The 26,186-nt window shown below is 47.4% G+C and overlaps 1 protein-coding gene across 4 annotated transcripts in view; it reads right to left on the bottom strand.

Annotated features, from left to right (window-relative positions):
- Shisa6 (shisa family member 6) overlaps positions 1 to 25,954 on the bottom strand; it is a 304,390-nt gene extending 278,436 nt beyond the window's left edge. For 3 of the 4 annotated variants that reach the window (XM_085695113.2, XM_085695114.2, XM_085695115.2), the window contains exons 1-2: positions 25,178 to 25,954; positions 3,437 to 3,597 (exon numbers count right to left, since the gene is read on the bottom strand). In XM_085695113.2, coding sequence (XP_085551239.2) covers positions 3,437 to 3,597; positions 25,178 to 25,824 — 808 coding nt within the window. In that variant the 5' untranslated portion in view covers positions 25,825 to 25,954. The remainder of the gene's footprint in view (positions 1 to 3,436; positions 3,598 to 25,177) is intronic. The other variant, XM_048448730.3, reaches the window with a different exon arrangement.
- Positions 25,955 to 26,186: the final 232 nt, after the last annotated feature.

Genomic DNA, 26,186 nt, shown 5'->3' with positions numbered 1-26,186 from the left:
CTGTTTCCCAGGAGCTATGCATACACTTCCTCATGGTTGGTAATGAGTGTTTGCTACGGACAGGGTCTGTCTGAGTGCTCAACCTGGTTTAACTTGCACCCTGAGAACAACCTAGACTGCAGGAACTAGCAGCCCTGGTGGCTGATAAGGAGATTCAGAAGGGCATGATCAGAAACATAATACCTGAAGGTTTGCCCCAAGCAAATCCACGCTTTCCTTGCTTCTCAAATCCGAATTGCTAAGCTTTTTCGTCAACATACAGGGTCTTGTTCTGCAGCTGAGAGAGTCTGGGGTACCACAGACCCTGCAGGGCTCACAAATTCCTAGGCGACCCCAGGCAGCTGATCCCAGGACGGCACGTTGAGTGACAGAGCCACTGCACGCTCTGATGCCCGCCTCCTTAATGTCCCCCTAGGACCTCTGCCACTTTACTACAATCGGTGGGCGGTTGATCTAACGAGTGGGAATATCACAGTAAATTTCCACTTTGAACATTTGCCCAAAGTTCTGTTGAAATGGTGACTCAAATTGCAACAGTGTGTGGCAAAGGACAGCAGCTATTTAGAAAAGCATCCTGTTTGATATAAGTACAGAAGATGTAGCTTGTTTGTGAAATCGCTTGTTGTACATTTCAGCTTCACCACGGAGAATGCTTCCCAGGCACTCCCATCTCAAAAAGCTAAGTGGAGGGTTGTAATTTGAAAAATGCGAGGAGGGATTTCTTGAACCAGAGAATTGAGTCATGTAAGCAGCGCCTTTCCTTCTCAACTCACTGTATATATACATATATACCCAGAAGGAATGGGAAAGGGTACTTAAGGGCAAACCAAGACTACCCGTGGAATAAGTAAATGAGACAGAATAAAAACTGAACAGAAGGGTGAGAATCAACAATCAGGCACACTTTGATGCCTCTGTGCCCAGAAATTCCAGAGTCGTCGCCACAGTCCTGGGAGAGACTGACTTCAAATGATGAATCTTCAGCTAAATAAAAATACTCGTAGCTGGCAAGGACATTAAAGTTAGGAACGGTGTTCAGTGGGCAATCCCCAGAGTCAACTGATTCTAACCTTTGCACTGGAGGGGCTTTAAATACCTCCCCTATTCTCAAACCACACTCTCCACATTGATTAAGCCATGATATCCGAGAGGGGGTCTTGGGTTCCCTTAATGTTTCCTATAGGATTCCAACATGTAGCCAACTGGGGAATTGAGACATTCAGAGTCTGTGCTCATAAAAGGTCAGGATCCAACCAGACCAGTGACTCTGCACCCGCTCACTCTGTAGACTAATACACTAATGTCAGCCTCATCTCTAGAAATTCCTCCTACTTTATGGTGCTTGGACCACATAATTTTTACTATATCGGCAGGTGTTTCTAACGTGTACATAGCCTGGTAGATGGCCACTGATCCAGGTGCTTCTGCCAAGATTCCCTCTACTGGTTCCATGTTAATGATCTAGGGTATTCAAGGTGAGAATGCATCTGGGGAGCTTTTTGTCCAGCAGATTGACTCATCTTCACATGTAAAACAGGGACTCCTAACTTTGGAGGGACCTGTGGATCCCTTGAATCCTTCACAAACTGTTGGCTGATTGTCTATGTGGCATTCATATACATACATATTCAGAGAATATTTCCAGCTTTTGTCAGATATTCAAAAGATTTAAGGCAAGGGCTGGAGAGATGACTCAGCAGTTAAGAACACTGGCTGCTCCTCCAGAGGTCCTGAGTTCAATTCCCAGCAACCACATGGAGGCTCACAACCATCTTTAATAGGATCTGATGCCCTCTTCTGGCAGCAGGTTTACATGTAGAGCACTCACACATAAAATATAAATCAGAATTTTTAAAAAAGTTAAGACTATTATCTTAAAGGCAAGAACAACTTGATAGATTCAAGAGAATTAAAATGTAAATGGAATAAATTTGATCTCAGCTACAATTAGGATTTGAGCATACCTACTGCCTGCCTCCTAGTGGTTGTATGTCCTTATTGCAGGCTTAGTTCAGAAATCTGGATAAAGAGACAGATGTGAAGATTCCAGATCCAAGTACCAAAGCAGAAATCGTGTGCCTGGGAGTGGGATCAGCACTAAACTAGCTGGTAATTCCCATAGGGAGATAACTTTCTCAACATATTGGTAAGGGGACTGTTCCTTCAGATACTTTACATCCCTGTCCCTAGCTGGGGAAGGATAGAATGGTTTGGTTTTTTTTTTTCAATAATGACGTCTGTAAACAATTTGTCTTAGTTTGAAACCTGGTGTTCTCTTACTAACCATGTGACACTGGGAAATGTTGGTTAACCTTTATATTATATTCCACATATAAAATGGGAGATAAATACCTCCAAGACTGCTACAAAGAGTAGATAATAGCATACCTATAAAAGTCTCTGTGTAATATTTAGACCAACAGCCCAACATATTACTGGTATTTACAGGTTTGTTTTCTTATTCTTATACCCTATTGATCTTGTCCAAGTTACTGAGCTTCCTTGAGTTTCATTCACTCACCCATTACACAGGGAATCTTGCCCAGTTTCCTTCACAGTGTTATCATAATGATGAAATAAAAAAGTCAAAGGCGCATTCAGCCCTCCACATCTACAAGTTATACATGCAACTGCAGATCCAACCAGCCACACGATTCAACCCAACAGAATTCATCCAACCATGCATCAAAGCTATTACCCCAAACTGGACCATACTGAATAGGAACACACATTTTCTCATCATTATTCCCTAAAGTCCATGACATAGTAAGTCTCATAATGTTGGTAGTGTAGTAGATTTTCTCAGGAATCTGGAGCTCACTTAAAGTATACAGGAGGATGTGTGGTGGCACTATGCCAGCACCAGACCATTTATGTATAAGGGGCTTGAGCATCTGTAGATTTTGGTACCCTCAGGTGTCTCAGATCCAGCTCCCACATATATAAAAAGACACTTCATCCTATATCCAGGGAACCTATATCTCACAAGAAAGGGTCACCCTAAAATGCATATACCATAGCAGTCCTTAAAAAGGACTCTTGGGGATTCCAATAGCTGAGCAGTTTCTGTGTCAGAATGCAGCCTTTGTTCTTACGTATCTGGCATCCTGGACAATGCCAAACCTTCTTGTCACATGGGTAAATGGGCAGCCATACTTCACCGTGGCTGCTCCAAACTCTACTTCACATTAGAGAATCACACCAGTCACTGGAAAAATCACAGACGGGCCACCAGTCCTCATCTGTCCCAGACCTGATCTCTCGCATACCAAGCCTTCACAGGAGGACAGTTCCCAGACTCTTACAAAAGCCTGTCCTGTCTATCAGGACATCCAGCGCTGCACAGCGCTCCATGACCAGCCCAGTCAAAGCAGAAACATCACTAGAACCTCAGAAAAGAATCAATAAAACTTCAAAGTGAGCAATTCTCACTTACCTGGAGTCTGCTTAGCCGTGCGCACAGGGGTGTAGTGGTTTTTCGAGGTTGATCGGACCGGTGTGTTCTCTTTGGGAGAGGTATCGATGGCCGAGATGGTTTCTCTTTCACAGTGTGCTATGGGGATTGGTCCCTGTTGTCTTAGTATGTCAGCCAGAGCCCTAAATAAGGAGAGTACACAGTGAACCTCGCTGATTGGGTGCACACAACCACCAAGACGCCAGCTTACTACCATAGGCATTCTGTTGAATGTTTGAAAACCTGTAGAAGGAGCCAGAGATAAGGTTAAGAACACTCAAAAGATGGTTCCATTTGCCGCTGGTCTACAGGGGTAGAGGAGAGAGGTTGGCATGACCCTAAAGTACTGTGAGCATAGTATCTTTTCCTACAATTTATTCCACATCTGTAAACAATAAGCCCTTTTGAAACACTAGTTTTCCTGATACCCATATATGCCACAACAGCATCCTCAGTATCTCAGAATGACCCGAGCTACTGCTCCTCCAATGAAAAGGAGATTACTTTCTGTCAGGGAGTCCAACCTTTCCGTCCCCAACTACATGCCATGTAGCATATATTAGAAACTGGTGACTCACAGAAGTGCAGCCTACAGCTCCTGCGACGAAGAAAAGCATGTCTTAGGTGAAAAAGAAATAGATCAAACACAAAACAAAACAAAAACCAGGATAAGCGTCAGGATGCATGGATGGTGCAGACATGCCGTTTAGAGCAGGAGGTATGTGCACATGGGTCGACACACAGCAAGACTGCAAGGGCAGACACTCGATGATCAGAGCTCTGGCTTTATTGACACACACCAAGCATCAGCTTCCAAATAGGCATGTAGTGGGGACTCAGCAGACATCAATCATGGCAGAGTTGGGGGAGCGGGGATGCCTACTTCTGTCCTCCAGGGACTCACAAATTAAGACAAGTCCTTCTGCCACCAGGTTTTAAGCAGGAATCCTTCATTTATATGTGGCATGAGATAACCACTGGCCCTGGGGAAAAAGAGACACTTAGGAATGATGGAAGGGCACAGGAGGAGCATGTGGCAAGCCACAGCAGGCCACTCCCATTCAGTATCATTCCGGTTACTGGCAAAGTCCTATGCCTCCAATTTTGCATAAGTAGAGCCCAAACTCTCCCGCCTTCTCAGGGTCTCCCTAAGGCACGTGCCTTCAAAGCCTCTCCCATCTGAGATACCCCAGCCCTTTCCATGGTTTCTCATGTCCCCGAGTCCAGCTCCACAGCTCCATCCTCATGAAAGTGACAACCACGACACTTGATGGATCTGTCTAAGGTGAGTTGTTTCTTTCCTCTGTGTTCCTGTGACCCAGTGAACCTGCCTTGAAGAGCATCAAGTTGGCAATCTTCTCATTTAGTGGCACTTATACAGCAATTTCACATTTTCCAAATGCTTTCGCCTAGCTGGCTTTCCATTCTCTCAGCCTGTCAAGAAGGAGCAGACACTCTCCGCCTACCCTGTTCGCTCTGCTGAACTGGCAGCGAGGGCTAAGACAGAAGCCAGGTGCTCTATGAAGGAAACTCAACTAGTTCAGGGTCCAGGCTAGAGAGACATCATTCGGGGCCTGGGAAGAAGCCCTAGAGAGAGAGTCACAGGAAAGGTCCAATTCCCAGGTCTGCCACTGCTGAGCCATGAATCACCAATAAATCTTAGTCTTTGACACAGAAATTTAACAATTTTTCCCCATCAGTGAAATACAGGGTTTATACAAAGACAAACTTTACTTCCTGATTCTAAAACTAAATTCTTTCATGTATCTTTTACAACTGCACACCCATGTTTTGTATCTTCATCCCTTCACCCTTTTAATTCTTAAACACGCCTTCCTATCACCTTTCTGTGGTTGAAAAGACTGGATTACAAATTATGATAGACATATAGGTCAAAGGAATATAATTGAAGATTCAAGACAAACTCCTACATTTATACTTAAATCTTTTCAACAAGAAAGACAAGTGTTAGGGCTGGAAAAAAGATTGAGCAGTTAAGAGAGCATGGTGCTCTTCCAGAGAAGCCAGGTTCAGTTTCTAGCACTCAGGTTGGGTGACTCACAGCTATTTGTAACTCCAATTTTAAGGGATCCAACTGTCCTCTTCTGGCCTCCTTGGGCACGCATATGGTGCACATAAATTCATGCAGGAATGCCCTAATTAAAAAACACATCTTTTTTAAAATAAATAAATAAATAAATTGCCAAATTCCATTCAGTAAAAAAAGAACATTTTTCAAAAAAAGTTGTTCTAGAGCAACAAGCTTTCCACGCTGGGATCTTAATCCACATCACATACAAATACAAATACATACAAATCGATTAAAAGGGATCCTATACCTAAATGTTAATCCAAGCACTATAAACTCTTAAAATACAAATGCAAATCATTGTAGTTTCTTAATTTGGTGATGATTTCTTATGTGTGATATGGGAATACAAGAAACACAGCAACAGGAGACAAGTGGAGATATTCAAACCATCAGTATCTCAGAGGAAACCTCCACAGGAGCTAGCAGAATCCACAGAATGGGAGAAATACTCGTAAAGCATATCCCATAGGAGGATAACAGACAAGAGCACTTGTTGCTCTTGTAGAGGACCCGGGCTCAGTCCCCAGCGCCCACACAGCGGCTCAAGATCACCCATAAGCTTAGTTTCAGGAGATCCAACTGATGCCCTTCTGTCCTCTGCAGACATCAGGCACGCACAAGATTTGCACACATACATTTGGGGAAAACATTCACACACATAAAATAATTTTTTAAAATATATCTACAGAAAGAACCCTGAAAGTTGACAATAAAACACTCCTTGGTTTTAAAATGGCTGCAAGATTCAAACAGGCATTTCTCTAAAGTGATGGCACCACTGATTCTTAGGGAAACGGCCCATAAAAGTCACCTTGTGGTGTCTACGCATACCTTTGCAGACAGCCATAACCAAACAGGCAGTTAATGCCAAGTGCCAATGAGGATACAACCATGACTTCTTCACATTCCTGTGCTGGGAATATAAAAGCTCAACTCCTTTGATAAATGGTTTAACAGGTCCCCAAAATGCTAAGAACACAGCAAATATGTGGCCCAGCCTACTCCTAGGAGAAATGAAAACAGACCTGCACAGAACTTGTATTTGAAGAAGGTTAGTGGCATTATGAATAATAGCCAAAGAGCAGGAGCAAGACAAATGCTCATTGGTTCATGACTGGATAAGCAAACTGTGTTGTGCTCACACAACAGAAATTGGTCATAAAAAGGAAAGGAGTACTGATAGACACCATAGCATGCAAGTACCTCAAAACACACCACCCTAAGTGAAAGGAGACAACCCGAAGCTTCGATTTAAATAAAGAAGCAGGCTGGATACACCTATGGAGAAAGGGGGCTGCTATAGGTATGGGCTTTCCTTTGGAAAAGCTCATAATACAAAAAGTTTAAACAATGGGGCAGCTGCTGAAGATAGAACGTATACAAACCACAATCTTGCACATTTGAAAATTTAAGGATGAATATTCCATTAGGTAAATTACATCTCATTAAAGCTAGGACTGAGGAAACACCTCACTGATTTGCTTCCCATTTGCCTAGAGAGACACCTGTCTACTTTTCTGATGGCCAGGAGGAAGAATGGAGTCATGGGGTTAAACACATGATCAGCTGGACTGACTCTACATGAGTGACTCTCAAGAGTCTAGTGATTTTGTTCCCACCTTTCCGTCCCGGAGCAGCTGGCCATACCTGGAGACATTCTGGTTGTCCTGACAAGCAAGGCGGGAAGTGCTGCTGGTGTCTGCTGTGTGGCACCCAGAGATGAGGCTCAATATCTTACAATGGACAGCACGGGCAGCCCACCATGACAGTTACCAAGAGTCAACAGTGGTGATGTGGGGGCCCCCAAGAGAAATCTGCTCAGAACTGGGTGAACTAAGTGGCTAGTTCTACAAACATCCCATCAAGACTGAATGCCAGCAGGTCTAGGGATACAGAGTCTGAAGACTCTAAAGCGACTGTCCTTTCTTTTGGAGTCTCCATAGTCCCTCAAGTCTGAGCACTTGCCTGGGTGTCACGCACAGAAAGGAGTAAGGCAACCTGTCCGATGCCACACTTTTGTCGACAGGGGCAATGTAAGTGGGTTTTCCATCTCCTACAACTGTGGAGCCCCTAAAGTCCATTCCCCAAGAAGACCTGCTTAATGATCAACTCCCTAAAGAGCAGCAGGATCAGTGGATCTAAGTGAGTGAAGTCCGATTAGCTGCTTGACAATGAGTTAGAACTCTGGGCTACAGCTGAGCTGTGGCCCCTGGTACCTAGACCACGTGATTATAGGAAACTGCTCCAGAGTGATCGGCTGTGGTCAGATAGGCTAGGCTGATTGGAATCCCAGTAGGAGGAAAGGCGGTGTCTTAGGTAGGGTTTCTATTGCTGTGAAGAGACACCACGACCACAGCAACTCTTATAAAGAAAACATTTAAGTAGGTGGTTTGCTTACAGTTTCAGAGCTTCAATCCAATATCATCATGATGGGGAACATGGTGGTGGGCAGGGAGACGTGGTAGCTGAGAGTCCTACATCTTGCAGGCAACAGAAAGTTGAATGAGACACTATGGTATCCTGAGCATAAGAAACCTCAAAACCTGCCCCCACAGTGACACACTTCCTCTAACAAGACCATATCTACTTCCTATTAGTGCCACTCCCTGTGAGATTATGGGGGCCAATCACATTCAAACTACCACAGGTGGATTAGCTAGAATATGTGCTTCCCAAAGCCCCTTTATAAACCCCCTGACCACATGCAATTCCATGAGGGAATGATGGCCAAGCTCCTGGTCCCTATTGGGTCCTTAACATTCTTTAGAATTCAGCCTTTCCCATTGCCCTGTTCTCCAATGGAGAAGATCTGAGCACTGTGCCCTGTAAGCCCCTCGTCCTGTCCATTCCTCAGCTCAGTGACCTCCCTCTTTGCTCTGGTTCCTCTCTGCCTTCCATTCCTCACTCTCCAGGGTGTTTGATAAATATTATTCTAATTCTGAAATGTGTGATCCCGATCTCACCTAATTAATTTGGATATGCCAGAGGAAATGGGTTAAGGCCTGAGCTATTTTCTAACCACAGGAAAGAAACCTGGTCACGGAGAAAGAACTGAGGAGGCTTTGTAAGAGTGGGCAGCAACTTTCAGGGACTGGGGGACCAAGCAGATGAGAAGGCAAAAGAAGGGGGAAGAAACAGGTCAGGGCAAAGAAAAAAAATAGGAGTTAGAGCCAGAAGAACATGAAATAATGAAGTGGAAGGGAGAGAAGAAGAGGAAGAGAGAGGAAGGAGAGATCCAGACCAGAAGCCAGAGAGGGAGAGGAGACACAGAGAGAATCCAGTAGAAAAGACAGGAGAGAAAAATGAGAAACAGAGAGAGGAAGGGAAATAAAGAGAAAGCCATTCAGAGCGGCTTCCTGCTCTCTCCAGCTGGGCCTACTAATTTAGCAAATGCCAGGTGATATCTGGGCATGCAGAAACAATTAGCAAATGAGCGATTTGGGTCAAGTTTATTTGTTTGCTTAAAATCTCGGGTAATGTTGTCAATGGTCTCAAGGAAATGTGGATAGAAAGCTTTTTCAAAAACACATTCAGAGACAGGAGAGGGAACCAGTGGAGGGTTCGAGAAAAAGAAATGCAGGAGAGACACAGAGAACTGGCCAAGTGAGGGAGCAAGGGCTAGGCTCCACCCCACCTGGAACCTGGTGTCCCACCATGGGAAAGGACAATAAATGTACTTAATTTAGGAAGTTGAGGAACACCTTCCCCCCCAGTCCTCCTCTCTGTCCGTCATACCGGCTGCACCATCTAACGTATCAAGCCAAGGAACTCTTTCGCCTAAAACCTCTGTTTTCTTGCTGATTTCCCTGTTCCTTCATCTGTGATAGCTTCCTATAGTGCGAGCTTCTTGGGGGAGGGCCGATTAATTGTGAAACAAATCTAATTCTGATCCCTCAGCCAGGAAATGTGGGCCCTCCCCGTCCTGGGCATTGCACTTAGTCATCAGGATGGTGGAAATGCCATCTTATCTTCGAAGAGCACTTAGTGTCTTTGTGTGCTTTCCTGCCTGGCCCCCTGCCTTTGCTTCTAGCACTGCGACCTTTACATTTGTAGCACCCAAATTTTTACTGAGGACTTAAGACTCAGACTTCACTCAGTGCTCACACAAGATGGAACAGAAATTCGAAGTCTGGACTTTGTGACTTGAACCTGAGCATCCTTTGGGACATGGAGACCACCTCTCTTATGCATCTCACTTTCTTTCCTTTTCAATGATTCTTTCTGCTCTCCCCAGATGGGCTGGTGTCCTACTTCGCTTTTGCTTTTGTTTTTTTCTTTGTCCTTTCATTTTTTTTTCCCCTGCGGTAAACACCGTGACCCAAAAACAACTTGAGGAGGAAAGGGTTCATTTGACTTACATTCTAATCACAGTCCATCATTGTGGACAGCCAAAGCGGGAACCTGGAGGCAGGAACTGAAACAGAGGCCATGGAAAAACGCTGCTTACAGGCTTGCTCCCCATAGCTTGCTCAGCCTGCTTTCTTATAGAACCCAGGGCCACCTACCCAGAGGTGACACCATCCAGAGTGGACTGGGCCTTCCCACACCAATCATTAGTCAAGAGAATGCTCTCACAGGCTTGCCGATGAACCAATCAGATGAAGGCGCTTTTCTCAACCGAGGTTCCCTCATCTCAGATTACCCTAGGTCTTGTTAAGGTGATAAAAACTAACCACTAGGGCCTGCTGATTTAGCAAATGCAAGGGGATATGTGAGCATGCCGAAGCAATTAAGAAAAGACTGGATCAAGACCAGTTACTCACCAGCTTGAATATCTACTGTACACACTTATCCATCCATTCATTCCACCCACCCATCTATCCACTGACCCATCCATCCGTCCTCTCATCTGTGCAGCCAACCATTCACCCACGCATGCTCTATCCTTCTTTGTCTCACCCATCTACCTATCCATCCACTGCACTCACCCATCCACTCATCTGTCTTCCACCCACCTATCCATCCAACCATTCACTCACGCACACATTCATTAATCCCATTCTCCCCCATTGATCCACCCTTCCTTCCTTCTCGCCTCTTAATCACGGTTTTTCCCTCTTAGGTCCCTATCATGGTCTCTGAACAATAGAACTTTAGGGAGTATTCAATCTTTAGCCAAAAAACCTGAGCTGGACCTCTGACCTCAGCTGCCTCTCAGCCACTTGGGTCTATTTGTCACTGTGAGTCATTAGGAGCAACAACTTTGAACACCACCGATTTTAGCAGCTAATCTTTTGGTCACATGAAAACCTTAAATAGGCATTAGATCCTGGCTCTGCATGAGACCAGAGTAAGAAACCGAGCCCTTCTCTCTTAAGCTCTGGTCTCTTGGCCTCTGGGAATGACCCAGTTGGAAAGCAAACATGGCAAAGGAACACAAAATGAAACTTTAGACTTTTCTACCTCACTTTGCACTCGTCAGGCAGATAGATGGTCAAACCAGGGTCTTGTCAAATAAGTGAGAAGCTGAAACCCCTCAGCTCACCTTATAAGTCCTAGGTCCTATTAATAACCTCTTTGTGGGATCCCCCAGAAATAAGCCACATGGGCTTGAGTAGCAGCCTGAGCCACATCAATGCTTCAGATGGAAGAAAATAGACTCAGTTCAGTAAGTTGTTCCACACCAAGAACAAGACCAGTTGGACGGTCAGACCCCAGTCACACTCTTTCTCCTTCAGGGAGGAAATGGGAAGAAGCTGATGGAGCTGAGAAGGTATGATAAAAGGCCAAGGTGATGGACTCAACCACGAATAAACTACTGCAGCTAATGTTCTTAGTCCTGAGGACTAATGAGAACACTCCTGTTTCTGAAGACATTTCCCAAGACATCCCTGACTCATTGTGTATCCTAAATATAATTAATTCTTTTCTCTTGTCACTAAGAAGTTAAATGCTTGATAAGAGGGACCGTCAGCCTCACTTTGGGTCCTCTTTGCAGAGAAGGCAAAGTAAAACATAGAGTTTAGGAAAGGGGACGGATGCTTGAAGCGGCAAGGCAGATCATGAAAGTTGGTTTGGTTTTTCCCTGTAAAGCTCTGGTATGTGTTTCTTTTACATTTCCCTAGAAACGATGTCTAAAACTCTATTCCATCTAGGTAAAGGGTTCCAGTTATCTGAGTTGCAAATAACTGAGTTCTTACTGGCTCTGAACTTGAGGACAAGCTGGCGTCCTCTTTGACCTCCCCTTTGCCTTGCTTTTCTGGACAGTTGGAGTGTTTTTATCCTCCAAAATCTGCAGTCAGGACAACTGAAATGAACGTATTTTTAATAACCTCGGACCAAGGAGAATGGCTTAATTTATGTCTCCCTATTCCCAGTTCTCTAACAGTCCACTTGAAAAACACAGCTGCTGGCTTTGTGTGTGCACAAGACCGCTCTCCTCACACAGAGGCGCAGAATGGATGTGGGGATCTCATTTGTTGGTTAACAATGTCTATGCATCTGCATTGAGCTGTTCTGCAGGTCTGAGTTGTCCCCGGCACAATTGGAATTCATCACGGCCAGTAAACATCTCTGCAAGGAAAGGGCAGACTGCTTATTCCGTTTTTCAAGTAAGCAGAGCCAGTTGCTGCTGCCCCATGTGTGCCTGTCCTGAAGATGCTGATAGGGGGTCGGTCAAGAGTCTACAGTATCTTTAGCCCCGCTCATTCCTAACAGCATTCTCGCCACACGCTTCCTCCAGACCCCAGGAAACATAATGCAAATTTACCCATGTCTAAGAAATTCAGAAGACTCAAGCTCCAAACAGACTTTCCAGCAATCTTTAGGTGATTTGAGAATGAATCAGATTTGAGCGTGTCAAGTGTTGCCACTGGCTAATTGAAAGCAGTTGCCAAGACGGGTTAGCATAAACACACAGCTAACCACATGATAAGCAAGTTTACAAAGGCACCTTTGTGGAAGGTGCCGATTTATTGTAGAGTTGGTTAGTTTGGGTTGGTTTTGATTTTTTATTTTTTTTTGTTTTTTTGTTTTGCTTTGCTTCTGCTGTTGGCAGAGATCTCAGTCTCTAGGAGAGCAAACACAGACAGCAGAGCCTGTTGACCAAATCCTGGGATTCTGAACTAGGGACCCTAAGTTGGGATGCTGGCCATCCTGGTACACTAGTAGTCATTAGACAGCTACTTACATTCCCATGGCTCTGTTTTCTCATTTAAAAATTAAGCCAAAGTAATAAGGCCTCTGTGTGTGTGTGCGCGCACACGCGCGCGCGTGCGTGTGTGTATGTGTGTGTGTGTGTGTGTGTGTGTGTGTGTGTGCAGTCTACCTCTTAGGGTTATCGTGAAGATTAAATTCATTATTATTTGTGAAACACTTATAATAGAGCCTGGTGCCTTTGAAGCTCTAAGTAAATATTTGACCAACTAAATCTTAAATGGGCCCAGCCTTCAGAAACACAGCCGTAGCACAGGTGGAAGAGGGAAATCGTGGGGTCCGACTCGACAAAGTTGACACAACAAAACTCTCAAATCACATAGTCTAGCCATGGCCATGGTCATCTTGGAAGGAACCATCCGCAGACCCCATTCCCCACCACAGCCTAATGACCAGAAGTCCACCTGCTCACATGCCGGGTGCTTTTGAGCCCTGTACTTGGAGAGGCAGGAGCAGAGTCAGTATGTGGTCCTGTGTACCAGGCCACGGCAGATCATGTTTTGCCTGTCAGCACAAGGAAGCACCAAGATAACGGCTCATAGAGAGGCAGAGGATCCACACAGGAGCAAACACACTGGTTACTTCGGGGGCTTGGGTGGACAGTCACATCAACCTGATGAGGGAAACAGTCAGTTGGTCTCTTATTCATCCCTTCTCTTTTTTCCTTTCTGCTTCTCTCTACCTATCTTCTCCTTCTTTCATAAGTATAAAAATTATCATCATCCCCATGCTCAAGTAAATAACGTTAATTCAAGTAAACTCTATTCAGTCAGTCGCTCGGTCATTTTCATTATGCGAAGTACTCTCCCAGTTTAACCAAACTAGGCTGATACCCCCTGCACAGCCCTCTTGACGGAACCTGCCACCAAGAAAAGTTGCTCCCTTGAATTTCTTTTTTCAACCAGCTTTCCTAAAGCACCCTCTGAATCTTTGAGCTCTTTGAGTGACTAGGTTCCGTGTGTGGTTGGTATCCCCTAGATGGGCAGCATCTGCACAGCCAGAGAGACTGGAAGTCACACCCCACGGGAAGACTTCTATGGATATCCATTCAAATACTGGATCCTGAAAACGGGATGGAGGGGCCCTGACTGTTGTCCTTGAGGAGGTGTTTGGCAGTCTTGTGGATGTGAGCAGTCGGTTTGGTTTTTCCAGTGTCAACTAGAAAAGATCCTGACAATAGACTAGACTGTCTGCAGAATAGATAAAAATGATGGACACCTACACACCAAGAGGAGAGGAGATGATAGCCAGAGGGAAGGGACTGAAAAAGCATTTTAAGTCCTTTTCTATCAAGAGGATCTATAAGAAGAACATGCTAAAACCAAGCATCCTTATGAGGTCATTTGCAGAGGCTAAGGTCTACAAGACAAGGAATGAATAAGGATGAGTGTATTCTCTTCCATGCCTAGGGATGCCTCTCTTTTAAGTGAAGATGTCACCTTTGTCCTAACTTTCCAGGTGTGTAGGGTCAGGATAGTCCAGAGAAGCCCATAGCGCTCCGGTATATTCACCCATATCCCACACCCAAGTTAATAGACCATAGAGGCCAAGGGACTCACTGAAGATCACGGAGACAGTAAGTGACAGAAGTGGCCTGTTATCTCGACATTCAGAAAACGTTCCAAGGCAGGAAACGATGGATAACAATCGCCAGAAGTAAGAGGAAAGACCTTTGTTATCTGTCCCTTGAGAGTACATAAGCAGATGAAGGGGAGGATGTCAAAGTTCTTTTGCTAGGGCGCCTGCTTCTGGCCATTCTCACAGGAGGTATGGCGCTGCCTCCTGCTCACAGTGGCGCTGCAACAGCGATTGAGGCATGAGTTCCTTAGGCCACTGAGCAAGACCCTCAATGGGAACAAAGGCAAACCTCAAAGTCCTCTCTCCCCCAGAAGTAGGGCAAGCTGTCTGAAGTTGGCCTCTGAACCCCTTTCTTCTCAGGGCCAGCTGTCTATTCTGCAGCTATGACATTCTAACACTACTTCTCAAAGCCCAAAGAGTTGTAGATTCTAATACATAGGGAATTGAAACAAGAAAAGAAAGAAGGATAAGGGAAATTGGATATAGTTTCCAGAGGGAATTCAAAAGACTCATTCTATAGCAGTCGGGGTAGGTTAATCCCAACTGGTGAAACAGGAATTACAGAACATATTCAGGAAATAACTGCCTGTGTGCACGCACACTTGGGCACAAAACTGAAGATTCAACCAAGGCCTCAGGCATGGTAGGCAGGTACTCTATCCCTAGCTGCCTTTAGCCTTTTTGTTTTAAAAGAGGGTCTCACTAAACTGCCCAAATTCTCTCTATATAGTTCAGGTAGGTCTTGAACTTGTGGTCTTGCAGCTTCAGCTTCCAGAATAACTAGAAACAGGCCTAAAACCACCAGACTCAGCCGGAAAACAACACTTTACTGTTCCTTGAGCCATTGTAGGGTTTTAAATGAACTTTAAAAATACAAAAAAATAAAACAAAGCTGATCTTTGGAAGGTATTTTTTGGATAGATATGAAAGATTAGCCATTAGCCTGCTGACTGGCTACCTGGCCTGCTTAGAGACAATCTGTCATCCGTGGTGGTGGTGGGCTGGTGTATGGCCCAGCACAATCGTGGCAGTCTTATCTGAGACACAAATCTGCTCATCGTAGCTTTTTATCAGGCAGAGAAAATAAAGAAAAAAAAAATTCGTCCAGGTCCAATTTGGGTAAATTTTAAATTAGCGGCATCAGAATTGATGCCATTTAATGAAGTCACAGTTGGATGAATTCAAGAAGAAAGGCCGGAGGGAGGAGGGGCTGGAAGGACAAGACAGAAGTGACCAGGCATCAAGAGCAGGACAGATGGGAAAGCAGTGGTGGCGGAGGAGACATCCCAAGTCACAAGACGATACATTTTAATGATGCGACTTTAAAGAGAAGGGAGAAACACAGCAGACTCGCTGCTTAAAGATCTGACATTCCTCCTCGCAAATGCTCCAGGGTGCAGAGAAGAGGCACTCACTGCATGGACATGGGTCCTGAGTCTGAAGCTGGCTGTGGGTCATCAAAACACCAATGACCTGTGCTGGTTCCCCAAGCCTGTAGGCTGCCACTCCCAGGAAACTTTGTGCAGATTTCTTTACACCCAGTTGTAAGTCAGAGACAGCTGACTAGGGGCATTGCAGAAGGGCAGCACTTCAGAGTCTTCCTCATGCTCTGAAGCAGCATCGGTGTGTGGACGAGTATCCTGCCAATCATTCCATGGAGGTGGCTTGATGGGAGGCTTGCTCATCCTCCAAAAGAGCTGCCTAAATACCCAGTGTGAGGTCCCGACTCCTCTCTCCTGCTGAAATCTGACCCTGATTCCAGAACTGGGGGGAAAAAAAAACACTTTCTAACAACTGCCTGCCTGTTCCCCACCCTTCCACCCTCAGATCTATCTGATAAACCCCAGGAAAGAGCTTAAACCCCAGGCCCCAGGAAAGGAGAGGATGGAAGAAATCTAGCAGGCACTCTCAGATTCCACTTAATTATTAGCCCATCCCAGGGCCCATGTCCCTCCCCACAGAGCAGCTGGAGTGCAGGAAGAGGGAAAGGAGTGGAAACCACACTTCCCAGAAGAGGACATTTGGCTAAGAGAACAACCAATATGTCCAGAGGACAGGTGTCCTGAGTAATGAGACTTTAATGCAGAAGCTAATGGGAACAGGACATGAAACCAAATGCCAGAAAAACAAGGAATAATGAGCGTGTTTGAGAAGACTATAGGAAGCAAAGACTCTTCTACCAACATCAGGGCACAGGGCCAAGATTCTAGCCACCCAGAGCCTTGCTGGAACGTTAGCTCCCAGGGCCCTGGGAACAGGGAACAGAGAAGGGAACAGTAGCTTTAGGCATGGAGGATCCTGGGAGAGCAAAGAGCAGGAAGGAGATAAAGAGGACCGAAAACAGCGCTCTGCAGAGCTGGGTTCCTGGAGGCTACTGAACCTGCTTCCACAGTCAGGGATTCTGCTCAGGTACCCCTGCTGTGGTCCTGCAGACCAGGCGTGTGGGTCCCATGCTGGCTGGCACCCAGAGATAACAGCTGGAGGCCACACCTTGCTGTGGCTATTAGAATGTCTCAGGATTCCTTCCTCCTCAGGTGCCCTTCAGGGCAGAGGACTTGAGGAGGAAGGAAGCAGAGACTGGGGAAGGAGCACAGTCTGGAATTAGCACAGTTAGGAGGGCAGAAAGAAGGAAGGACAGTCCAAATGGGCATGCGGGAGTTAGCTGCAGCTCTCTCTTGCATGTGCAGCGCTGGGTATTATAAATAGGGAAAGGGGGCATGGAGGGACAGTGATAAATGGGCCTGTTAGCGAGCTGTGGGTCTCAGTAATTAAAACTGGGGATGCCCTGAGGTCCATCTTCTCCCTAGACCTCATCTTTCCTCCCTTCCCAAGCTTCACTCACCTCTCTCGGAGGCTGTGACTCATGCTCAATTGCCCAGGGCTTCTTTCTAAGCCACACAAGGGTTTGCGTTCTTTCTGTTTTTCCCTCAATGGACTTCAGCGTTTCGTTCTGCTTCTTAGAATTCTTTGTATGCTTTCATTTCAGCCAACAGCATCCACCCTTGAGAGAAAACCCTCTCGCTGTCCTGGGCACATCTGTACCCAACATGCAGTCTAAGTGGGAGTATTACCAGCTCTGGATGGAAGATCATTGACCCTCTTGTCCTTTACGGTAACAAGTTGTCCCAGGCACAATCAGGGGGACTGCTTCCTTAAGCAGTTTGGGTATCCCTGACTCTGTCAGGAAGGTAGAAGACAGTGAGCTACTTTTCTAGACCCTCGGGGAAGTTAAAGATGGACAACATAGTGGTAGCTTAGCCTTGGGCAAGTCGTTAAGCTAGGTTTCCCCATCTGTAAAACAGGCCTCTATACTCTATGGGCTGAAGGGTGGTGAAGGAAGTGTGGTAGGGGAAGAGGGAATACAGTAAGAGTCTGCTTGGAAAATGCAGAACAGGGCTCCTGGTACCAAGTAAGTTCTCAAGGCCCGACACCATTGCTTGAGACATCGCCCAGCCAAAACTCAGGGCCTCAAGCTTTCCTGAGTTTCACAGGTGACGGAAGAATGGCAGTTACTGACAGGACAAACTCCTACTTTTTGATTCCCACTGCCCAAGTTCTTAGTGGAACAGACTCCTTCACGTGTGTTCAGAGGGGGCCTCTACATGTGTTGGAGGGGGGCTACGGAGAGATACAAGAGCTCAGTCCCTCCCCCTGTCCCCTAACTCTTGACTGAGATTGGGAGAAACACTCATCTGCAACAGCATAGCCGTGACTATCCCCAGCTGCCCAGACTATAACTGGGTGGCTCCCTACCCCGTTGCTCTTTTCTCGGCCAGCCCACTCTTGCCCCAACCAATCCCATCCCATAAATACAAACTGGAGGCATGGACGCAAGGCAAGAATGGTAAATGGGTGTTGGGAATCTTCCAGAAATGCTATGGTAGCCTCATGTCCGTGGGCCTGCAGGTATCCATGGCAGTCTGACCCAAGTGGTAACCTCATCTGAATACAGAATTGCAGAGGCAGTGGCTCGCCCTGTGATAGAGGGCCAAGGGCAGTGAGCAGGGGCTCTGATCCCAGGCTTCCTCTCTGTGTGCATCCCAAAGAAACTGGGTCCCTTTACCCTCAGTATCAAAGCAGGAAGCTAAATTGAGCGATCCGTCTACTATTTTATGCGAAAATGTGGGACATTCTTTTTTCCACTCTTTTTGGGCAGTTATCTGAAATGTTTGATGCATATTCAACTTCTTCCTTTTGTCTTCTTTCCCAACTATCCCACAGCTTGCCCAGCACACTGCTGTCACATGAAACCGCTCTTGCCTAAGAGGTACATATCTTCCCACGTGAGGAGCAGCTCTGTCCACATGGTCACAGAGGCTGAGGAGCTCTCTTCTCCTCTGGTCCATCCTGCCTTTTGAGATGCTAGCGATACTCCTCCCAGCAGCTTTCCTTAGGGAAGACACTGTGGCTTCCCACCACCTTGTTCATTCATCAGCCTTACCTCTGACTTACTACTGCTTAAATGAGCTGGATCTCCCTGGGATGGGGAAAGATGCTATGGTTTCGGAGAGTCAAAGTGACTGGCTCTGAGTCTCAAAGTATTTCCAAGAGTGATGCTATAGAGCCATTTGCAGAAGAACCAGTGTGTGGCCTCTCAAGGAGACTGCGTGGGAAGAGAACTCGGTACATACAGACATCCAGGTTCTTTCAGAGGATCAGATATAGCAAATGCAGAGCTGCTAGGTTTCATTTCATACAGGTTCATCTCAGAGAACAACAGGGCCCATCATCTCACACTTCCATTCAGTCGCGGCTGGTTTCTTGACCCAGAGCGGAGAAAAGGGAACAACAGTCACCAGGAATTATGCTTTTGTGTCCCCAAGAGGGATCTTATATACACTGGAGGGGTCCCAGAGTCTGGACACACCCACAGAGACACACACAGGCACACCCGCAAGACCTCACTGGTGTGATACATCGCAACAAGCCCCGCCCCCATATCTCCAGGTGAGACCAGAAGCATCCAGAGTCACATTTTTAATTTCATAACTCTGCCCACACTGTCATTCGGCAGTGCCTTACCCTGGCCACCCTCCTTCCTTCGGCATATGCTGTATTTTCCTTTTTCAACAGTCTTCATTACTCACATCTTACTAGAGGATTTTGCTTAGATCAGGTTATTGCACTTTAGAAAAGAACGCAGAGAAACTGGAAAAAAACAAACAAACAAACAAAAGGACCAGGAACTATCATGAGAAATCATGTTGGCGGATGGAAACCCGGAGGTCAGCAAGACTCAAGACATAGGGAAGGGACCGAAAGAGGCTGTCACTCACATCCTCAAGAGTTGAAAAGTTATTTGCTGATGGTTAAGAATCAAGCATAAAGCAAAGCAGACTGCTTCCAGTGAAGAAAACGAGACTGAGGCTGGGCCTAGAGCATGAACACCAAGGCTTGCAGGGAAAGCTCCCTTCACTAGCAGCCGAGACGCCCGTGGCACTTTGACCTCTGTGCTGCTGATTTCAAGTGCCTCACTTAGAAAATTACAGAGTCGAACTGACTGTGGAAATAAGGCCATGATTCTGAAATGGGTAGCAAAATAGTAGAATATGTTAGTCTGCCTTTTTATAAGACTTTGGTTCTACTGGTACAAAAAGTAATAGAATTGCCAATCTGCCCTGATTTCTTTTTAAAAAAGAAGCCTGCTAGAGGCTTGAGGCCAAGGGCTTCAGATCCTGTTAGGGTTTGCTGGTGAACTCCCTATTCCGAGCCTTCTCCCCTCTATAATGTCTACCAACAAAAGGAGTACAAATATGAGGTCATAAATGTGACTTAGGAAAAAAATGAGTTTGAGTTTCTCAAAGTAAAGTGAAGAGGGACAAAATCATCACAAAAAGGGTGTTCGCAATGAAGGCCGACCAAGTCCTCCTCTATTCCATTAGGGGCCCTTCTTCACCCTCCTGAGACATCTTACACAGCCACAAGGTCAAATTGTAACTTTGTAATTTCACAAAATAGATATTACCAAGGAACGTAACAAAAACTGGAAGGCAAAATACACTTGAGTCTACAACAGTTTCAAGTATAAGCTGCTTAGAACTTTGAGCAGACAGCATCAGATACACCAAAGAAGGAAGCTGCTGGCCACTGTCACAGCCAGGAGCTGACAGCTAACTCCATGTGCAGGAGCTAGGGGCCCTCCTGGCTATGGGATGGACGTAGAAAATTAAGACCTAAATAATATCCTGTCAGGCCCTGGAGAAATCAGTCAGCAGAACGCGACGGAGGAAGTTCTTTTGGGTCTCCACTGCCTTTTTATTCCAGATCTTGTAGGCATAGCTGTCTGGGATAATTGACCTCTTTCAGTCAGCCCACTTTTCAGACATCTTAACCATCGCTTTCTGCAAATTGATCTGAACCAACATGCCAGTCACTAAAATCTCTCATTCAAATCGGTTGAAAACAATGAATTATACTTTGTCTTCTACAAGTGCCTTAGCAGACTAGATCTATGGGTAAATTCTCGGTTTCTTGACAGCAGATTTCGCAAAATGAATGTGTTCTGAGACAGGATGGAGTGGGGCAGATGTGCCAGTCTTTTGAGCTTGGGGGCAGTGCAGGAAAGAAACACGAAGAGAGTGAACAGAGTGACCCCAGAGGGGTGCCAAGGTCTCAAGGTGGTTGACCGTGTTTTCCTGGTTGTATTGCTAAAGCAAGAAGGAACCCAGTTAGCCTGCGTGTCAAGGGAGTGTGACTTGGAGTTTGAACTGTTCTCTGCCTTCTCTAGGTGAACCAGGCTCACACGCAATGTATCCACGTACATCCAAGAACCATAACAGAATCACGCCTGGAAGAGTCTCTGCAGGGTTGCTTTGTTCCATAAGAGGTAACCATCAACTTTTTGTCCAATCGCTTTCTTACTTTTTGTTGTCTTCTTCCTGCCTTCCTGGGAGTCTGCCCCTAACCCTCCTTCATAATGCTTCTGTAACTTCCCAGCTTTCCCAATGTGCATTACTTTTTAAACTCAATGAGAAAGGAAAACATGAAAAAGGTAAAGCACTTCAATTCAGCCCAGGGCAAGATTCATTTTTCCCCCTTTCCTTCCAAATGTCTGTATTTGGAGTTAAAAACAAGCTGACTTGGTTGAGATTATAACGGGAAGCTCACATTACTGCAGAAAAAAATTGAGTGTTTGACAGTTTGTCTCATGTTCTTGACTCACTCAACTCTGGAGTTGTCCTGCTACAGCAGGGTTGGCCTGGAAGGGAAACAGAGCTCTCCTGGTTTGTAATCAACTTCTAGAAGGAGAGAAAACAAAGCAAACTTTTCCCTGGCCTATGCTAGAAATAAGAGTTGGGAGATGGACTCTGTAGACGAGCTACCTCCTAATACCCTCCCCTTCTCCCTAGGATGTACAGACAGGTTCTGCTCCTCCTAGCATCCTCCTCTGCCCATCATCTTCCCTGCCCACTTTCCTTCATACTCCCAGTCCCGTACAGGCACCTCCGACTTCACCAACTGTGTTTACAGCATCTTAATAGCTTCCTGACCCATCTGTTAATTAGCCATTTTTAAAAAAAAAAAAAAAAGGAGGCACACAGTTCCTCCTTAGAGCGATTCTCATCTCTGAGACATTAATGAATCAACTCGTGGTGAGGAGGAGGAGTAGGTTTGGATGTGAGAGGGCTGAGGGCAGAATAGAAAGTCAAAAGGGGCCAGCCTCCTGGGCTGGGGGCTGGGCAGAATCCATACTTCTGGAGGACATGGATCATCCTTCTCTGGGCAAACATCCCCAGGTAAGGACTACAGAGACACTCAGGAAACATGACAATCAGAGGATGCCTGCACGTCTAACCTTAACCTGAGAAGTTCTAAAGCAGGGCCAAGTAGAGGATGTAGCTTCTAACAGAAATGGGGTTCCAGCCAGGAAAGTTGGAACACCCCCACTCAGAGCTAGCATCCCTTTCTCCTCCTCAGAGCCCATCTTGCTAGGTTTGGGTATTTGCATCATTTCCACTGGGCTGTCTGTTAGAATCACCAGAGAGCTGGCTATTTCCCCTCCAGACAACCAACTTCTCATTCTGAATCCTCTAGCAAGGGCTAACCACTTCTAGAAAAAGCAAAATCTGCTCTTCCCTGCAAGGGAGGGAGAGATGCAAGAAAGTCCAGTCCTAAGGAATACGCATGTGTGTGGCAGACAGAGGGCTGCCCAGCCTGCGAACACCAAGGCAGAGCATATGGCCAATCCCGTCTTCCATCTCTTCTTAAACTCCCACAGTATCCCTTTACAATGAAGCTTTCCCACACTGAAACTCCCTCAGACTCAGGAAGCTTGCCCCGGGGAAGGAAAGGACTCAGGTCTGCCTGTCTTCAGGGAGGCTCGCATACTGCACCAGCTCTGTTCTCCCATTCAGTATGGACACATCTTGGCTGCACTATTTCAGAAAGCACACCCTAGCTCCCGACTGGACCTCTGTTTCTCCCCACTTGCCCTAGGAAGAACTCGTTACTGTGTGCCTGCATCTCTCCTCCATCACCGCCCCCTTTCCCTACCTTGCCTCTCTAACAATACAGACTACACAACCGCCCCACCCAGGGGTGGCAAGCCGTGACATGTGAGGTACAAGCAGAGAAAGAGGCGCTCTCCTCCCACGCCCACCCAGAGGGGCATGAGAGTGACGTGGGCACTCACATAGACACACTTGAGAAGAAGAGGTCCAGATGCTATGCTATCTTGCCAGTTGCTCAGAACCGAAAGACTTTCCCTGGCCTGCTCAAGGTTACTCCCGAGTGTCCTTGAGTGTCACCCATCACTGTGGGTGTCACTCACCTCTGGTCTCCACCCCTGCCCCCACCTGCCGCACATACACTGACAGGCATTGTCCTTTATCCACCCCGCACCAGGACGATGGTGTCTAAGGCACGGAGCAGGTGAGGCTGCGGCTGTCAGAGTGGTGCTGTGAACTGAATGAAATCAGGAGGTGAATCTGAGGGAGAGACATCCCACACTTCCACAACGGCTTGGGGCCTAAAATTCAGTTCACTCTCTCCTTCTCCCACCCCAGAAGCAGCCCCCATGGTTACCCCAATGTGGGACAGAGGGAGTCTGTTGTGGGGGTGGCAGAAGAGACTAATATCAAAGAGAGTGACTTCTGCAGAGCCACATGGCAATTTCGGTTTTCATGGGGGCTTAATCTCAGACTCGGAGGCCACATAAACTTATCAAACACAGGTGATGTTGAACAAACTGCACAAGGCACTGGGGGCAGGGCAGGGAGAAACCCCAAGAAAGCTTACTCAAAAGAGGTAAGAGAATGGTTTTAATGGGGCAAGAGGAGGGAAGAAGAGTCCTGGGCCAGACGAGGAACAACAGCACATCTGCTTCAGAAAGACCCCAGCCTCTAAGCAACTCCTTCTTGGCTTTCCAAGCTGTGTCAAGACAGAATTCGCTGTCAGACCAAACAAACTCCTAGGGAGTGGTGATGCCTTGCTCTTGCTTTGTTCACGGTGCCCATCCTTTGCATAGTAAGGAGTGGAGACCCCAGACCATTGCTCAAAATCCTGGTTCAAGACCAAAGGGATGTAGAGTAAACCAATGCTGACAGCAGCTAAAGGATGAATGACTAGCTCGGGCAGTGAGGGGTTAAAAAGCGATGCTCACTCCCTCGACAGTCAACCCAAGCCTAGTACTTGAGTGTGGAATGTCTGTATTTAGTAGATTTGAGTCAATAAAACCTGACAGGCAATATCATGTTTTCACACCCACATTATAGAGGGGGAGGGGCAAAATCAGCTCCTTTAGCAAGCCTAGAAATTTCTACCTGCCTTCCTCTTTTCAGCAAGGTAGGGGTGATTGATGTTCAGAGCAGCGAAGGAAGGAGGTTTTCAAGTCAAGAGGATAATAAGCAAGGTGCATGGGCCAAGGCAGGCTTGGTGGGCCAGCTCACAAGCAGTGGACTGGGGGCTGGGCCTGGGAACTAGGGCAGTAGAAATGGAAGTGTTTCCTGGGGCAGGGCTTTCATTGAAGCCACATCCAACCATTCATCTTCGTGGGGACACTGGAAACATAGCTGTACTTCTCATCCTCTGCCTGTATAATTCCTACAGGAGAGATTGGGTTCCCGTTGTGGCTTTGACTTTCCAGTGATCTCCTTGGGAGCCAGAGACGGGGTGGAAAGCAATCGCGGTGGGACTATGGACTGTCATGTTTTAAGCTCCTGTTATCAGTTTTAGAAGGGGATAGTCCCCAGTGTCTTTACTATGTGTGCAGTAAAAGATGTCCAACCGGGCTGAACACCATCCAAAGTGTTAACTCCCAGAGGCCTGCCTTGGAGGAACAAGTCCTCCAGCCTCGGCAGGAAAGCTAAGCACCCCACTGGAAGACATAACATCTGTGCTGGTAACACGACATGGGGTACCTTCTTCCCAGCAGAGGCAGACACCCATTTCATATCTATTCCACTCTTAACCCCTGGACATCCCAGCTTTCACTAATCCACTTGCTCTTCTTTTCAGTGAAGTGCTCACACTGTTCAGTTCTTTATATTAAGCTGACACTCCCGTTTTAAAAAAAAAAAACAAAACAAAAGCAAACAAACAAACAAAACAAGCAAACAAAAACCTAAGCGTGGTACAACCCATAGTAAAGTTGCCACACGCCATGAAAAAGAAAGCCTGGAGATTGGAAAATTAGTGGAATTCTTACCCTTGAACATCTTGAACTTCACTGATTCGTACTTTGTGTTGCAAATCCCTCTAACACTAAAGCATGCCTAGCTGCTTCCTAGGGAATGCGGAGGGCCACAACACTGATAGCTCTTAAAGGAAGCGGCTGTGGAAGTGACTTAGAAGGATAGAAGAGGTGTGCGTGAAGAAAACTGGACAGGGTGGGGGTGGGGGTATGTTAAGAGGGGGCGAGGCCTGGGGACCCAAGGCGGGCACCCAGAAGCGCCTCTCACCTGTGGATGTTCATCTCTCGCGGGGGGCGGTGGGCCTTGTCATAGGAGACCTTGGCGAAGACGCCTGCTACGATGACGAAGGCGATCACCCCGCAGGTGATGTAGACGGTGAACTTGGTCTTGTCCTTCTCCGGGTCATACTTGTTCTCGGGCCCCGGCGACACCACCTTGGTGCTGGGCGTCTGCACCCATACCGGGCTTTGGTAGTTGGTACACTGGCGTTGGTCCAGCTTCTCGTGGCGCTTCTTGCAGCAGAAGCGATAGTAGCAGGTGCCGCAGCAGTACAGGTAGCCGCTCTCGCTGTTGTTACACTCGAACTCTTTGTCGTACTGGCCGCTCACGTCGTAGTAGCCCCAGCACGTTTCGTAAGTGACGGTCGCGCTGGCCGCCGCCGCCGCTGCCGCGGACTGTCCCCGCCGGCTGCCCGCCTCCGGGACGCCAGACGCCCGGGCGGTGCTGTTCAGCTCGCGGCCACCGCGGGCTAGGGCGCCTCCGGAACGTCGACCCCCGACGGCTCCCGCGCCTAGGGTCCGGTTAGCAGCGCGGCCGCGAGCAGCGTCTGCGCCGGGCGGCAGGTGCAGGGACGAGAGCGACAGCAGCAGCAGCGACAGCAGCAGAGGCGGTAGCAGGAGGCGGCGCAGCGCCATGGCGGGGCCGGGCGGGAGGGCGCGGGCGGACGCGGGCTGCAGGCCGCTGCCCCAGAGGCTGGCCGGACACTGAGGGCGACCGCGCGGGCTGGGTGAGCGACGCGAGCCGGTCAGCGGCGGGGCGATGGCGCCATCGAGGCGCGGGCGGCGGCAGGAGCGCACGGAGCGGCGGCGGGGCGCAGGCTGCGCGGGGCTCTCAGGCTGCGCGCGGGCTCCGTGCTCCCCCTGCGGGTTCCGCGCGCCTGGCGGGCAGCCCCATCCCCCGCCCGCGGCAGCGGCGGCCCCGCGCGGCTCGGCTCAGGCCGGCCCCGAAGCGCTGCTCCCGGAGGTGGCGGCGGCGGCGTGGTCCCGTCCGGGCAGCT

The sequence above is a fragment of the Myodes glareolus genome, chromosome 9 (assembly GCF_982192425.1).
Source record: "Myodes glareolus chromosome 9, mMyoGla1.1, whole genome shotgun sequence".
Classification (NCBI taxonomy): Eukaryota; Metazoa; Chordata; class Mammalia; order Rodentia; family Cricetidae; genus Myodes; species Myodes glareolus.
This window is presented reverse-complemented; position numbering and strand designations above follow the sequence as displayed.